This window comes from Fistularia commersonii, chromosome 7 (assembly GCF_037954325.1).
Source record: "Fistularia commersonii isolate RoL2024-O1a breed Wild chromosome 7, RoL_Fcom_v1.0, whole genome shotgun sequence".
NCBI classification, from domain to species: Eukaryota; Metazoa; Chordata; class Actinopteri; order Syngnathiformes; family Fistulariidae; genus Fistularia; species Fistularia commersonii.
This window is the reverse complement of record NC_141290.1, coordinates 9,759,614-9,776,921: the sequence shown is the minus strand read 5'-3', so window position 1 is coordinate 9,776,921 and position 17,308 is coordinate 9,759,614. Positions and strand designations below refer to the sequence as shown.

The 17,308-nt window shown below is 48.4% G+C and overlaps 2 protein-coding genes across 5 annotated transcripts in view; one reads left to right on the top strand and one right to left on the bottom strand.

Annotated features, from left to right (window-relative positions):
• r3hdm2 (R3H domain containing 2) overlaps positions 1–6,262 on the bottom strand; it is a 38,176-nt gene extending 31,914 nt beyond the window's left edge. For 2 of the 4 annotated variants that reach the window (XM_086149728.1, XM_086149731.1), the window contains exon 1: positions 5,996–6,260. The gene's annotated coding sequence lies outside the window, so the exon portion shown is untranslated. Of the gene's footprint in view, positions 1–5,564; positions 5,629–5,995 lie in introns of those variants that run through there. The other 2 variants (XM_086149730.1, XM_086149729.1) reach the window with 2 other exon arrangements.
• A 5,916-nt stretch (positions 6,263–12,178) lies between these two features.
• Positions 12,179–14,950, top strand: LOC147232710 (inhibin beta B chain). Its single transcript, XM_086148826.1, has 2 exons — positions 12,179–12,630; positions 12,735–14,950. Exons 1-2 carry the CDS (start codon positions 12,294–12,296, stop codon positions 13,502–13,504), a joined length of 1,107 nt encoding a protein of 368 aa, XP_086004952.1. The 5' UTR covers positions 12,179–12,293; the 3' UTR covers positions 13,505–14,950.
• The last annotated feature ends 2,358 nt before the right edge of the window (positions 14,951–17,308 follow it).

The window sequence follows — 17,308 nt, the reverse complement described above, 5'->3', positions numbered from 1 at the left end:
TCTCTCTCTCTCTCTCTCACTCGCTCTCTCTCTCCCTCTCACTCACTCCCCCCCCCCCCTTTTGATATCATTCTCTCTCTCCTCCACCAGCCTCCTTTTTAAGGAGATCCTCGCTTGTTTTATTTTAATCCACATAACAACAACCAGACAAGACTGCGCTAAGATTTTTTTTTAAATTCCAAGGAGGAAAACCGGAAGAGTCACCGTCTGTCACTTTCCAATTTGAAAATGTGAGGATGCTATCGGAACGTCCGTATCAAGATTAAGCAAACCAGCATTGAGCACTGACAGCTACTGGCGGGAAGAGAGCACTGCTGCAAGGGGCGAAAAACACTTTGAAGGGGTAAGACGTGAGGCAAAAATAATGAAAACACCTCATTAGCAGGGAAATTCTTTGATCCCCCAAAGACGACATATTTGCATCTTCACCCTGCAGCCCCACAGCCCCTCTGCCAGCCCCTCCTCCCTGCAAGCAATGGCTAAAAAGACCCAGTGAACAAAAAAAGAAAAAAAAAATGGAAGTCAAAAGTTCAGCATCAAAAGGAAGCAAAGGAAATATCTGCAGGGAACTCCCAGTCAGGTGGCAACTATCCAGGGATGCCTGCGTCGCAGATGAAGATGTTTCAGTTGCCGGCACGTGAGCGGGCATCGTGATCGAACAATTCAACAGGACGAGGACAAGCTCAAGCCAAGGATGTGTGAACGTCAGCGTCAGGGAATGGAAGACGAGCTGATGGTAGAAACGCAGCAACCTGGAAACACTCGTTAAACCCTGTAATCGTTCTTTCGGAAAGCTGGATACCCACATTTTTCCTCAAAATCCAAATTCTACAACCAGGAAGTCCTTTGGCTTATATCTATTAGAGCCAGTTTCCTTGATTTTTCAGTAGTTCTAATAAAGCATCCCAATTGACAGATGTGTACTGTTCAACTGACCACCAAACATGCAATGATGGCTGAGCGACCCATGACCAAATCCCAAACTGTGTTGGTACAGTGAACGCGGGCTGCAAAGCCTTAAACCAAATTCCTAGGTCTTGCTTGCTTACAACATTATAATTAAAGCGAGGTGGGTTTCAGCCCATGACGAAGTTCTGCACACAGGGGGCTGCAGTGCAGAGCGGTACGACAATACACACCATGGGAGGAGATTATTTCCAGAGAGCTGCCATACGTTTAAAAAGCCAGTGTTATATTGCCTTATATTTGTATTAGGTAGCGGACATATTTTGTGAGGACAGTTTCCACTTATTAGTACAATTTTAGTAATAGTACAATACAAGCTGTAACAAAGATACAAAATGAAGTATGCCCTGTGGTAAGAGGCTCCACAATATTACATTTAATTATTTTAGTGACAAGGCTTCTTCGGCAAATTCAGGATGTGAACGTCACCCATGGTCGGATCTCGCTATCGCAATGAGGTTTTCACGTAAACAGATGCAAAGATCAGTCCATTTTAAATGCAGATGACTTCCTGGTTTTGAAAAAAGCCTTACTGCTAATTTGAAGTATTTACTTCCCTCACACAGAACACACACACACACACACACACACACACACACACACACCTATCTTATCAAACCCCAAAATCTTGGGTGTCAGTTTCACTGTGGTAACGTTTTATACGTGTTGCCGGGCAGCTCATCTCGTCAGTTACCGTCCCTAAATTATTCAGAGTAGCCCTTCTCCTGCCCCGAATCACATCAACATCCAGTGGAGTCTACAGATTCAGAGCTCTTGGATTGGATAATTCTAACGGAGAGGTCATAAGGAAATGTAAAAAAAAAAGGTTGGATTTTTATTTTCTTGTTCAGCATTTTTATTGTTTAGGCAGGGGGGGGGTGATGCAACGCATGGTTGCATATGATTGACACCCTGGCGAGCCTTACAATTCTCCGTGGTAAAGCGGGGTAGTCGTAAGGAGCTCGCGGATGTTTATTTTTAGGATATGCAAAGCACTCGCCGCACATGCTCATCTCTCACCGCATCCCAACAATCCCGCACCCCTTCATCTATCAAGAGCGGCGGACCTCACCGCCATCAGCCAGTCCCAAACAGACAACAACTCCAATGCGTCCTCAAACCTCTATTTGCCTGGCCTGTTAAGCAATACCCAAACACAAAGAAGATCCATCTGAAGACTGCTTTGCGTTGAAAGTGTGCAATGTTTGATCCAGTCTTTTTGCAAAACACACGACTGGTAATCTATCCAGGAGCTTCAGTCACCGGTCAATAAAAGGAGCTTTGGCAAAAAGTGAAAACGAACAGAGGGAGCTGGCTGTAACTCCGCTGCACACAAACGCTCCTCAGTGAGGTCCAGTTGTTTATTTATGGGGGCATTTAAGAAAAGTGAAGAATCCATTTCACCGGAGTCATGCACTAATTGTGCACACGCACACTTGCGTGACATGCAATAATTTTCAGGACTCTATTGCTCGAAGCAAGCCTCTGTCACCGACGCAATCTGTGGAAACTGGCTCGGTCCCTGCACCGACTGCAGACTGTCATTGGCTGGAGTTGGCGATAAGAGCGCCAACTGGCTTAAATAAGCCGCCACTTGTGCTTACATGCTAACAATGTGACCCACGACATGAATACAGACATTTGCTGGCTAATTCGTGACAACGCGACAACAGAACTGGATCATCCTGACCCGCATAACATGAAAAAATACATGTCTCCACTTATTGGCAAAGATCCTTTTAACCTCTGGATTTTAAGAGGGCTCTACAGGTGGCTTGCCTTTTTGTGGCCTTTTTGAGCAGTGGCTAGTTATATTCTGTCTGCCCTGACATGGCTTGTAGAGGTCACACTGCGGGATTAAGTTTCACTTAAATGACTATTCACTCAATCTTAATAACAAGTGGACACACACAGCTACTGTATATTACCAGCCCCATACTCACCAACACACACATGATTTTCTGTTGACTGCATGCCACTAACAATGCACTCACGGTCTCTGTGCAGAGCTACTTCCTAAAAGGCCTTTGCTCGATTAATTAGACATTAAAATAAATAAATTTTAAAAAAAATCAGTTAAGGCCTGAAGAGGCTCCAGCGTGCAACATGCTGGCTGAGAGTCTGCCATCTGTAAGCCTCTGAGAAAGTCTGACAGTTTTCTCCGGTGCACGAATAGCCAGGTAAGCTGTTTCACAGGAGGCTATAAGGAAGCAGTGAAAGGCTTAGGGAGGAGGGAGGAGCTGAGCGAGGATCAGTGACCAAAGATACCGCAGATAAACCGTTCAGAACGGACAACACGCCACATATTCCTGCGGTAAAGCCATTAGGAGACTGAGAAAATTGCCATTGAATCAGCCGGCAAAGACATCCATGGCTTCACGCAACTGGTTGCTTTTCTAATTGGCGATAATCACCCGGAGGCTAAAAATACTGACTCGTTAGACCTTGATTCTGAATGTGAGCGAAAGACCTGCATGGAAGAAAAGGCGGAAGAAAGAGAGATACCTACTCAAGATTAGTCTTCAAAGTCTGATGACAGTTCTATTTTCATGTGGGATGACTAATAAAAAAATAAAAAATAAAAAAAAACAATGCATTTACAATTAGATGGGAGGCTTTGGCCAATCCGGGGCAAGATTCGAAGCCAGGCAACCAGTTATGTCCCTCCTGCTCCGATCAATAATTCACATCAGAGCGAGCCATGAAAGACGAGGTGCGGAAACTTCCGTTTAGGAATAGCCTCAGAGGGGAAGGGCGTGTTGAAAATGAAAATGAAAGAGAAGGGAAAAAATGAGAGGGAACAAATAAAGATGGAGCGCGACAGAGAACCAGGAGCAGGAGTGGTTAAGAGAAGCAAGAGAGAGAGAGATAGAGATAGAGAGAGAGTAAGAGAGAGAGAGAGAGAGAGCAGCAGCAACAGCACCACGCATGGTGCTTCGGCTATAAATAGCTCTTCAAATCTCTCTAGAAAAAGCAGCTCTTCTGCTTCTGCTGCAAACAAGAGACTCAGAAACTGAAGCAGATATGGATACCAGGGCTGACGGACACCAAGACAGATCATGTCCTGCCATGACAGTCCATCTGTCAGATGCGATGCGGAAAAAAAAAAAAAGAAATAAAACGCTTTTGTATCTAGGCGGTTGCAATATCTGCGAGGAGACACTGGAACCGATAACATCACATGTTTGACATTTGTTGGGGTGAAAAAGGACTGCAGGCATGGATTCAGCAAACAAGAAAAAAAATGAATAGGCAGACCTGAGAAAACTCCTCATCCTTCATCTCAGTTCCCACACTCCCCCACACTACCGCACAATGAATCAACTGTTGACAATATGATAACAAACACAATTGTGATACGTGAAACTCGCTCGAGCGCGTCGACGGCCGGGAAGATACGCACTCCATCTTCCTCAAAGTTGGCCTTAGCAACAGCACACTGTTGATTCAATGACTCAAATCCTTCTATGGCTAAAGCCAATCTCAACCCTGCCGGCCTTAAGACCAGCAGTCATGCTCAAGACGGGCCACATACAGCTGAGGGACAAACAGCATAGCAGGCGTCTGTTAATACTGGGATTAATCATGAGGATACTCCTGGACACATTTAGAAAATGCCATAAAGTGAGCGACCAACTCTGGTCATATTCAAGACTGTTGGATGTGGCTATTTTGGAAGTCCGTGCCGTCCGTTTGACAATTCTCAATATCACATGACCGTTGGGTACCGTTTAGATTGAACATCTTTGTAATTTCGCGGTTATGTTTTTCCTTTTGCCTCCGTTTTCCTTAGAGCGGATGTTTGAATCACAGCTCCGGTGATCACACCTCTGTTTGACACAACAGCCTCGCCATCTATTTTCAGCCTGAGTGTCAAAACGCAGAGTTGTTTGCTCGGGCAGACCGAAGCCGCGCGGTCTGAGGAGATTTCTCGACAATAATCTGCATTTCTTATCAGGATCGTCCTTGCTAGGGGGACAAGACCGCTGACAAGGGGCTTCCGTCCAAGACCGAGGTCTTGGGATTCTGGGGAACGGACCTGAGAATAGGCTTTGTGATTTCAAAATAAGAGAAAAGCAGAAAAAATGAGTGAATGCCTTGATAACAAAATGAACATTCATGCTGTAGGGCTATGACCACAAACTCATAAAAGAGTGTTGTGACAATTTGGGGACACAAACTGGAAAACCTGCACCCCTGAGATCAGTCTGCAGACGGTCCTGACACCCACTGAACACCGACTAATTCCTGGCTCTGTCGTTTCCTCCATTTGCTACAACACCTTATTTCCTCTAGATTCCACATGTCAGGGGTTCGGTGATAAAAATAACACATTGTTGTCAGCAGCCGAGGAAGGCTCCGATCACGATTCCTATCAGACTTCTCTTTACATCCAGCCAGAGAATGAAACTTCAATGTTTCTGTTTTTTTTTTTTTTTTACAACGAGAATATACGTATTCATCCGATTGGAACAGTCGGCTGTTAACTAAGATTAGATGTTAACATGGCCATCGCGTGGAGAACGTTGCAAGTCCGACCACGGATCACTGATAACTTGAATTTGACAATAAAAAGTCACGTCGGGCGTTCAGCTCACCGTGTAGCCGCTGAATGTGGAAAGTCTCCGCGGAGAATCCCCCCCACCCCGGTCAAGTTGCGTCTGGAGAGAACAGATGGCAGTGGAGTCAGAGCCGAGGCAGTGCGGATCACTGAAAATATTAGCTTGCTTACACGCTAACAATAGCTAGCTGCGAGCATTAGCCTCGCTTCCTCCGGTGCGTATAATTAGCCACACACGGCAACTAGCCGCGTAGCTAACGTTAGCCAGCTAGCTAGCCTTTTCTTTCAGTGTACATTAGCTACCCGGCGTGAGCGACACGCCGGCGCGACACCCCGCAGTCGCTTCGCCGCGGCCGCGATGTGGCTTCGCGGAGGGCCGACTCTCCTCGGAGCGCCGTGCCGGCGCTGTCAGCTCTCAAAATAGCCGCCGCTGGCCGGTGCGGTAAGCTAGCGCCGCGAATGACTTACCAGTGCTAATGCTAGCCGCTAGCTTGGTAGCGGCGGCTGGCGGCGACCCCGGGACTGTCAAAATAGCGCCGCGTGAGGGACGAGAGGGTGCGAGCGCTAACGGCGCCTGGCGGGGCGTCGCGCTGGAGGTGGAGGGGGGCGGGAGGAGGCGGAGGAGGAGGCGGGGGTTCGGCGAGGGGGGCGGGGGTTCGGCGGCGCGGTGACCGGCCGGACCGCGGCGGCTCGACGGGGAAATGATAGGAGAACGCCCCCCTCCCTCGCCCCCGGAAAGAAGCAAAACGCTCTCTCTCTCTCTCTCTCTCTCTCTCTCTCTCTCTCTCTCTCTCTCTCTCTCTCTCTCTCTCTCTCTCTCTCTCTGACTCTTCCCCGCGTGCAAGAACGCGCGCTACTTCTCACTTCCGGTGTGCGCGTGCATGAGTATGGTGGGGGGGGATTCAGATCTTTGCAGGAGAACCACCACCTTCCTCCATGTAAAAGACTCTGCTCTTCTGCATCTTCTCCTCCTTTCACACCACCTTCTCCCCCTCCCCGTCCATGGATCTCCTCTCCGCTCTTCTTCCTCCAGGCCTCCTGCATCCTCAGCATCCTTCAGCCCGGATCATCTCTGTCGCCTTTCCTTTCACCCTTGCTGACTCTTTTGCCACACCTGAGACTCTTCTCCACCCCTTCATTCATTCATCCCCTGGGCTGCCGGGTCGCACACTTCATACATCTCGTACACATCATGCGATCCTTCACTCCGTCATTCACGCACCATACAGAGACAAACAGCCGTTCACCCTCTCATTGATCACCACCATGTTGACACCAATCACTCTCTTATTTACCCGTCATATAAAGACATTAAGCCATTCTCACATCACATAAAACATCACAACTCAGCTTAATGAAATCATTATAATGGCGCAATGGATGACGCTTCGGCCTCGCGGCAGGAAGGACATTGGTTCGAATCCGACAAGGGGTTCTTTCCATGTGGAGTTTGCATGGCGTCTGCGTGGTTGTTCTCTGGTTTTCTTCCCACAGTCCAAAAACATGCAGCGGGCTAATTGGAAAAAAATTGGATTTTTTTTATGTGGCCCTGCAATTTACTGGCCACCAGTCCAGGGTGTACCTCACCTCTCGCCCAATAACAGCTGGGATGGGCTCCAGCATCTCCCATGACCCTGAGTGCAGGATAAGCGGTAGAAAATGGATGGATGGACGGAGTAAAAATTAACAGTATAGTGCACTGTTACATTAAACAATGAGGTATGGAAGTATCAAGTGATTGTGAGCATATAACCGTTCACCCTCTCACTGACACATCATAAAGATAACCATGCCCCCTGTGGGAATCCAAGCAGGGACCTTCTGGCCGTTGGGTGGAAATGCTAACCATTGCGCTACCGAGCTGCCCCTGCTTTCCATATGTTAAGCACCAATAAATAATACTTGTTGTGCTGGTCTGTTACTTGAAAATGTACTCCAAACAAATAGCTCTTTCTTGTATAACTGCACCATGACTTATGTACTTTGCCTTCCCGGTGACGTTAATGCGTCACATTACTTCTTATAACTCTCCTTGTATGCAGACAAGCATCCAATTTTCTCGCTTCTTCACAAACACACACACACACATTTTGAAGAAATAAATATTTATTAGTTTCCGTAATATTTCACACGCACAATTTTTTTCTTTCCTACTCGCCGATGAAAAAGCAGAGGACTATTCTCAAAATTAAATCACATATATATGGAATTTATATAGAAAGAATCATACACAAAAATAGATGGTGTCCACTCATGTGAGCCGGGAATCGAACCGACGACTTTTAGATTGTAGGTTCAGCTGGTGCACATCCACCTGGGTAATCAATACATGAATATAGAAGTGATGAAAGGCTGGGCCCACTCAGTATATGAATCCCAATGTAATACAAGTAATTGCATGATTAATCAATAATTGTAATGTAAATACTGATTTCAGGGCGGCTGTTTGTTTTTATATGAGATGAGATAGACTTAAATTCGATTGTCACGGCAGCATTGCGGGGTATAAAAGCATGCAAGTGGTGAAAAGAGGAAGAAAAAGGCAAATAAAAGGTATATATACACATAAACAGAGACAGTGTATGGTATCAAGGCTATGTAGAATGGATACACAAAAATAAAAAAATGTAAATAAAAAAAAGAAAAAGGTTGAGGAAAAGCTAGAGAGGTGGAGGTATGCTCTGGAAAGGAGAGGAATGAAGGTTAGTCGCAGCAAGACAGAGTGTATGTGTGTGAATGAGAGGAACCCAGACGGAACGGTGAGGCTACAGGGAGTGGAGATCAAGAAGTTGAAGGATTTCAAGGAGTTAGGTGTCAACAGTCCAGAGAAACAGAGAGTGTGGAAAAGAGATAAAGAAACAGGTCCAAGTAGGTTGGGATGGGTGGAGGAGTACTATGGAGTAGTATGGAGTAGAATGAGATAGAAGACTATCAGCCAGAATGAAAAGAAAGGTGGACAAGACAGTGGTGAGACCAGTGATGCTGCATGGTCTAGAAACAGTTACAATGACGAAAAGACAGGAAGCAGAGCGGAAGGTCGCACAGATGAAGATGTTGAAGTTCTCTTTGGGAGGGACCAGGATGGATAGGATCAGGAATGAGTCTATCGAAGGAAAAGCACATGTCAGATGTTTTGGAGAGAAGGTCAGAGAAGCCAGACTGAGATGATGGGTCATGTACAGAGGAGGGATGGTGAATATATTGGTAGACGGATGCTGGAACCGGAGCTGCCAGGCAGGAGGTCTAGAGGAAGACCAAAGAGAAGATTTATGGACGAGAGAGGATATGAAGGTAGTCGGTGTGAGAGAGGAGGATACAGAGAATAGAGTTAGATGGAGAAAGTTGACTCACTGTTCCTCTCGACCCCCTGCCTGGCAATTCCAATTCCAACATCCGTCTACCAATATATTCACTATCCCTCCTCTATACATGACTCAACCATCTCAGTCTGGCTTTTCTGACCTCTTCTCCAAAACATCTAGCATGTGCTGGTCCTCTGATAGACTCATTCCCACTCCTATCCATCCTGGTCACTCCCAAAGAGAACCTCAGCATCTTTATGTCTGCAACTTCTATCTCTGCCTCCTGTCCTTTAGTCATTGTAGCTGTTTCTAGGCCATACAGAATCCCGCTGTCTTGCACACCTTTCCTTTCATTCTCGCTGATCGTCTTCTATCACATAGTGCCCCTATCACTTTTCTCCACTCATTCCAACCTGCTTGAACCCGTCTCTTCACCTCTTTGCCACACTCTCCGCTGCTCTGGACTGTTGACCCCAAGTACTTGAAATCCTCCAACTTCTTGATCTCCACTCCCTGTAGCCTCACCGTTCCACCTGGGTTCCTGTCATTCCCACACATGAACTCTGTCTTGCTGCAACTAACATTCATTCCTTCTTCAGGCATCTTCTCACTCTCTAAGATCCTGTTGAATAATCTAGTCAGAAGCTCTACCGCGGCCTTTCCTAGACACTTCCTAGACACATATCATCAGGACCAACTGCCTCTCCACTCTTCATCCTCTTCAATGCCTTCCTCACATCCCTGTTAGTAATCTGTGCTATTTTTTGGTCAACGATAGTCACCTTTTCTACCCTTGCCTCTCTTTCGTTTTCCTCATTCATCAGCTCTACAAAGCACTCTTTCCATCACTTTTCTAGCATCTGTACTTTCCTCTTAATCACCAAGACCTATTGTACATCCTTTCCGTCTTCAGCTCTCTGTTTCACCAACCTATATAGATCATTCTCTCCCTCCTTACTGTCCAACTGAGCATACAAGTCATTGTACGCCCTTTGTTTTGCCATTTTGCCATTTCCATCCTTTTTGCAAAGTCTTCCACCATCTGTCCCTCTGTGTGCTCCTATCCTATATACCGAATCTGCCCGTCACTTCTTCATCCCCTCTATTGCCTGCACCAACATGCCCATTGAAGTCTGCGCCAATTACTACTTTCTCACCTCTGGGGATATTCTGCATCACTTCATCTAACTCATTCCGGAACTTGTCCTTCTCCTCAAAGTCACATCCCACCTGCGGGACATAACCACAAACAACATTGAGCATCACACCTTCAATTTCCAGTTTCAGACTCATAAGTCTATCTGACTTTTTTTTTCCCCTCCAGAACATTCATAATAAACTCCTCCTTCAAGGTAACTCCTACTCCATTTCTCTTCCTGTCAGTACCATGATAGGACAACTTAAAGCCTGCTCCTAGGCTCCTAGCCTTACTACCTTTCTACCTCCTTCTCTTCTGTCTCTGATGTCGACCAACTCTCTACCTTTTCCTGTCGTAGTCCCAATATTCAAAGTCCCTACTCTCAGTCCCAGACTCTTGCCTTTCCTCTTCTCTCTCTGCTTCCGAACACACCTTCCTCCTCTCTCCATCTTTGTCCCACAGTAGCCCAGTTTCCATTGGTACCCTGTAGGTCATCGGTACCAATGGCGGTTGTTGTTAACCCGGGCCTCGACCCATCCGGTATGAGATTACTCGGTTTGATTCGCATGTTTGGTTTTTGGCAAAAGTTTCACACTGGATGCCCTTCCTGGCGCAACCCTCAACTTTTATCCGGGCTTGAGACCGGCTCAGGGAGACGTTGTCCCGTGCCCCCCCCCCCCCCCCCTCGACACTGCATTTGAAACGAAAAAACCCATATCTGGTTTTAATAAGCAGTGAAAAAGAATTTCCTCAAGCTGAGGTCAAGACTGAGATAGCTCGGATGAGCTACTCCAGAAAGGAATTAAAACTAACCTTCAATATTGCTGTGTTTCTGCTGTTCTTTCTCTTCTTGCCAAGTACTTGTACTCGCTGTTTCCTTCGCTTAATCAGCAAAAGTAAAGCCTTCTCGGATATGAGACTCTCGCTGACATTAACACTATCTCCGGCTGGTTGTCTTTCATCAATCCAAGCTAACAATAACTTTCCTAATTCTTCTCAGACCTGAGACCTTTGCTTTGTTAGCGTTGCTGCCCCTCAAGCCACATCAGCCAACTTTAGCGCATCTTTGTTCCTCAGGATGGTACAGATGGTAGACTTTGCCGTGTCGTAGTGCTCGGCGAGATCTGTAACACCAACACCGCTCTCGGCTGTAGCTATTAAATGCTTCTTTAGATCCACTGGAATTCTTTGCTTCTTCCTAACACCACCAGCACTCGCACAGTTAACTTTTTGGGAGCCACAATGACGGCTAGCTTACTGAGAAAAGCCTTAGAAGAGGAGAACACAACGATGGACGATGTAAAGAACACGGAGAAGCATGAAGAAGATTCAAAATTTGATGGAAAACTGTTCACTTGCTGATTTGTTTGCAACTTGGGGCGTTTTTAAGCCTAGGTCTTATGATTGATTTCATTAAAATCAACTCAAGTGTTTATCATGTTTCTTATGGAGCGTTCGATGCACTCGCCAGGTTCACCCAAGACCTGCGGGTGTCCGTAGGACTGAATAAGAGCGTTACTGATTGGACGAGCCTGTGATTGACAGCTTTAAGCCCCGCCTCCGGCCTCCCGAGTCTGTTGTAGTTCCCGCAACTGGCCGCATGCAGGCGGCCAAGGACCGCAATGCCGCTGCTGGAGCTGGAGCAGGACGCTTCACACTCAACTTAAGGGAAGTGTAGTGAGGGTTGGGATGATTTGCAAGCAATAACATGTATATAAATAAAAATGAAATTTTCATTGTTTAGAAAGCTCATGACAAAATCCACGAATGGCCGAAATGGTACGTCATGCTATAGATTCCCATTTGTTTTGTTTTGTTTTTTCCGGGTTCAGGCTGGAGACGCGCTGGCGGACACGGAGGGGCGCGTCTTGCGGACACGGCGCGTGCACGTGGACGCCCCAACAGGTTGCGGAATGTGGGTCAAAGGGCGCCGGAGTGGAAGGCTCATGTTGCGTTCACGGCGCCTTGGAGAAAACGGGGAAACGCAGGAGAAAGAGAAAGGGGGAGAAGAGTGCGTTTGTGCGTCACTCGGTGACACTTGCTTGAGTCACTTAAGCGTGTGCGTGTGTGCGTGCGTGTGTGCGCTTTAATTCCCCCCACCCCACCCCACCCCATCCCGCGCCTCGATGCGCTCATTGGTGCGTCCCTCCGACGTGTCACCAATTTTGGTGGATTACCACAGATATCCTGCGCGGCTCGGAGAGCGAAGCATCACTCCGCTCCCCCCGCACAGCGCGCAGGAACCTCCGGAGAGACGACCAGCCGACCCCGACTCACCCGCACCCGAGAACGCAAACAGGAATCCGCGCTTTTACGCACGCCGAGGATGACATCTCCCGCTCCGCTCCCGGCTCCCGTCCTCCTCCTCCTCCTCTTTTGGGGTCTCGCCGCCGCGGGTTGCGCATCCTGCGGCGGCTCGTCACCGCCGGCGGACCCGGACGCGGAGGAGCGCCTGATGGTGGAGATCGCCAAGCGGCAGATCCTGGACAAGCTGCGGCTGAAGGAGAGACCGAGCATCCCGCAGGCGGTGCCGCGGGCCGCGCTCCTCACCGCGCTGCGCAAACTGCACTCCGGCCGCGTCCGGCAGGACGGAACCCTGGAGCTGGAGAGCAGCCCTCCGGCCAAGGACCAGGGCTACGAGATAGTGAGCTTCGCTGACACCAGTGAGTCCGCTTCCACCCTTCACAGGCTTGCAAATCTGTGCGCAAAGCGCGCCAAAAAAAGTGTCTTTACGTCTTCTAACCCACCCCGCTTCCCCCATCTGCAGATGACACCTGGAGCAGCGGCAAGGCTGACCTGGGTCTCACCTTCCAGTTCCTGAAGGAGCACGGCCAGAGCATCCAGGTGTTGCAGTCCGCCCTCTGGATCTACGTGCGCTCGTCGCCTCCCGGCGGGCCGCGCCTCCCCGCCCGGGTCTTCCTCACGGCGGCGGGGCCGTCCTCCAACCGCACCCTGGTGATCGAGAAGATGCTGGAGGTCCAGGAGAGCAACTGGCACACGTTCCCCATCACGCGCACCCTGCAGGCCTTCCTGGACGGCGGGCGTCACCGTCTGCGCCTGGAGGTCAGCTGCGACGAGCGCGGGGTCAACCTGTGTGCGCCGGACAGCTCGCCGGACACCCCCTACCAGCCCTTCCTGGTGGCCCAGGTGCGTCTCCGCGACAACCCGTCCAAGCACGCGCTGCGGAAACGCTCGCTGCGCTGCGGCGCCGATGTGACGGTGTGCTGCAAGAGGGACTTCTACATCAAGTTTAAGGACATCCAATGGCACGACTGGATCATCGCGCCCGAGGGCTACCACATGAACTACTGCATGGGCCAGTGTCCGCACCACCTGGCCGGCTCGCCGGGCATCGCGTCCTCCTTCCACGCCACCGTGCTCAGCCAGCTGAAGGTCAACGGCATCAACACGGCGGCGTCCTCCTGCTGCGTTCCCACCGAGCGCCGGCCCCTCTCCATGGTGTACTTCAACTCGCAGCACAGCATCGTCAAGACCGACGTCCCCGACATGATCGTGGAGTCCTGCGGGTGCACATAGACGCCGGATTTCCGCGCGGAGCTTCGGCTACATTCGGCGTGGTATCGCCGCTTCCGAGGTGACAGGACACGGGACGTCTTTTTCCACGATTTTCAGTTCTAACATGCAGTCGCTTTATTTTTTTTAAAATCCTCACCCCCTCCCAAGTGCATTAGCTCGACTCGTTTTGGTTTATTTTTTCGCTTTTTCGTTTTAAAATCTCTCCGCCGCCCCCCTCCCCAAACCGCAAAGTGCCAGACGTGCCGGAGAACGTGAACCCTAGCCGCCTTCCCCCTGCGGACCCGAGCAAACATTTAGTTATTGCCTCAGCGCCGGGCGATGTGAGGGTTCACTCCGACGGGGGCGGGTCAACAGGCAGTGCGCCGCCGCACGTTGGTGTGCAAAAGTCGAAACTGGAATGATGTAAAAGGTTCCCGGCCGAACGCAATCGGGTGTGCGGGTGAAGGTTCAGGGGATCTTCTGCCCGTCGATTACCCCGAGGAGATCCCGTCACCCGGACGTCCGTCTCCTCTACGAAGTTCTCATGTCAGCGTCCAGCAACGTCTGCGTTCATCTGGCCGCAGTCATGTGACATTAACTGAATAAGCACTTTATCACTTTGCTTCTTTTTTTTTGTTTTTTTTTTGTTGTTAAATAAGCAATTAATTTCCAATGGCGGCACAGCTGTTAGCGCCGCCGCCTCGCAGCCGGAAGGTCCCCGGTTGGATTCCTACCTTTCAGCGTGGAGCCTCCATGTTCTCTGCTCGGGTCCAAAAACCCGGTGACTCTAAGTTGTCCTAACGTGTGAGTGAACGAATGAACGTTCTCTGGGCTCTATATGAGGGTGTGATATTGTACGTCTCTATATTACGTACGTATGAATGAGTGAATTTGTCTCTATATGACATGAACGAGAGGGTGAACGGTTGCGTGTCAACATGATGTGTGAATACAAGAGTGAAAAGCTGTATGTCTTCGTGTCACGTGAATGAGAGGATGAATGGTTGTCTATATAACATATGGATGAATGAGTGAATGGTTGTATATCTCTATATGACATGTAAATGAGCAAGTGAATGGTAGTGCATTTCTATATGGCACATGAATGAGATGGTGAATGGTTGTTTGTCTCGAAATTATTTGTAAATGAAGGAGTGAATGGTGTGTCTCTATAGAACATATGAATGAATGGGTGAATAGTGGTGTAATGTCCGTCTTTCAGTTCTTTCTTTTTTTAATAGTATATTTGTATATCCCATTCTAGGTTTCCGGTGGATTGGAATCCTGTTTTAATTCCTCCGGAAATTCGCAGCAACCGCGTCTTTATCTTCTTTTTTTTTTTTTTTTTTGTATCACGCAGAGCTCTTAACTGAAATCCTGTGGCGCAACATTTCTCTTGTTTATGTGTTGAAATTGAATTGTCATCGTAAAAAAGATAAGAATAAAGTATATTTTTAAATAAATACATATTTTGAATCAGTGTGCTGATTGGTTTTGTTGGTCGTCCGTCTGGGAAATTCAGGGAAAAAGGGAAATTCAGCGGCGTTTGGGGGAATAAATCAATTTTCCAATGAAACGCAGATTTAAAAATAAATCATCACAGACGGACGCGTGTGTTGGTACAGTCCTGTTCATATTGGTTCAGTCTCTAAGGCAAAGGGCGAGTTTGCTCATACAAACAGTGGAGGTGACTTTATAGAGCGTCTGTATTTGACGTGTAAACAGCTGTCACATTCCCTTGGCATCGCGATCACTTTCGAGTCATCCGCTTGTGTCTGGATGTCATCAGAATGCGAAATAAAACAAAAAAAACCCGATGGGGGGGGCGGGGGCGAATTCTCACGGAAAAACGTTGAGGCGCGAAAGTTGGGCTTTTGTGGAAACTGTCGTGTTAGCTGTTATTACTCTATTATTACACTGCTGTTACACTGTTATTACAGCAATATTGCACCTGCGCTGAGCCACGTGACCGCAGCACCTCCCTGTATCAGTGGATTTTGACACGTTAAGTAAGACAAATAACAAGCAGGACGTGTTTTGAAACCGCAACACGGTTAATGTTCCAAGGATAAAAAGCCCCGAGTTGCACTTTCATAGCCATTGGGGTCAAAATCTTTTTTTTTTTTCATGTCGGTTTTTTTTCCGAGCTCCTGCCAAAACACGCCGGATGGCTCGGCACGGCAAATAGCGCCGGTGTTACACCACACAGAGTGGACTATAATCAGCCTTCGAGACCAGGCTTCGGTTTTCGGGTTCTCCAATGGTGACAATTGATTACCCGTTGGTGTTCTGAGTCGAGTTCTCGTGCGGTTTATCTCCTAAAACTCACCATTTTCTTTTAAAAGGGCCTCGATTCCCGACCTCAAAGCCAATCCAGTGCGGTGTAGGGGCAGGGGGCGGGGCTTAACATGGACAGGTCGCCTGTCAATCACAGGGGCCAAAAACAGAGATAAGATAAGATAAGATAAGATGAGATGAGATGAGATGAGATGAGATGAGATGAGATGAGATAAGATAAGATAAGATAAGATAAGATAAGATAAGATAAGATAAGCAACCTGCTCACCAACTCATCTACTCAAGGAAGAGAACATGGAGAGAACATAGAGAAGGAACCCCATGGGGAGAACATGGAGATGTACTGTGTTGGAGAACATAGAGAGAACCCAGGCTGAAGATCCTGGAAGCTCCATACTGGAAGACCAACTTGTTCTACCTGGAAGCCGAAGTGAGCAGTGAGAGCTCCGGTCTTCGCCAGCGTTCCCCCCGTGGCTCCTGGTAAGTGGAAACAGGTGCGCGGTGGAATCCCAGCCTCTCCCGTTGTTATTGGTGCATTAATCTCCGAAACAGGAAATCTTGGAGACCCGCCTCGAACCACAAACGCTCTTCGGAAACCCGCTGGACTGAAGAACCGCAGATTTGCATTAAACTCTCCGTTTCCAGCCAGAGAACAGAAACGAACACAATGTTTTCGCATCTTCAATGAAGTGAGTCCAGAACCGCTTCCCGGCCGACGGGAAGTTCTTTCCTCCATGACGCGCCACGGAACCAAATTCCGTCCGACGGGCGAGAGAACTAACAAGTCAGCCCTGAGTGATTGCAAGGTTTTTCTGAAGGTGGTCTGGACTTTGTCCGGAGCTCCGGGGCCATCTGGAGTCCGTCTGAGTGCGAATAGCCAACGGTGGGGAATGACATCTCCTGAGCCAAAAAACAGATGGAATAAAACTGAAGAATCACCTCAGCTCATCCAGCTCTAATTCTGCTCTTCCCACCCATGCCGGCGTGCCCCAGGGCTCGGCCCCAGAGCCCCTTCTGTTTATCATCCACATGCCCCCTCTCTGCTACATATTCCATAAAAAGACCACATTTCATTGTTACGTGGACGACACCCTGCACTATATCTCCTTCCAACTTGATTCTGCTCTTCCATCTTCCCCCCTTTTCTCAGATCAAATCACGAGCCGCTTTGGGACAGAAAAGTTACAAAAGTTGTATGGCTCAAATGTGGTTCCAGGAAGTGGCCTCCTCCAGAGAAACTTTTCATTTTCTTGTTCTCACAGGCAGTAAGGGACCACGGTAGGAGCGGCGTCCTTCAAGCATCTGCGATGTGCACCTTAAACTCTGCACTCAAACGCAAGAAGAAGAACAGGAAGACAACATGGAGGTGGAAGCTGCCAACCAGGGACTACAGGATAGGTTGAAGTATTTTTATCTTCTCCTTGCAGTGATTCGCTGTGTGAAGAACCCCATTGGCTAACTTCGCACTTATTTGGGCCAAAATCTTGGTGTTCTTTTGTGAGCCCTCTCTGAGGCACAGCAGCCCAG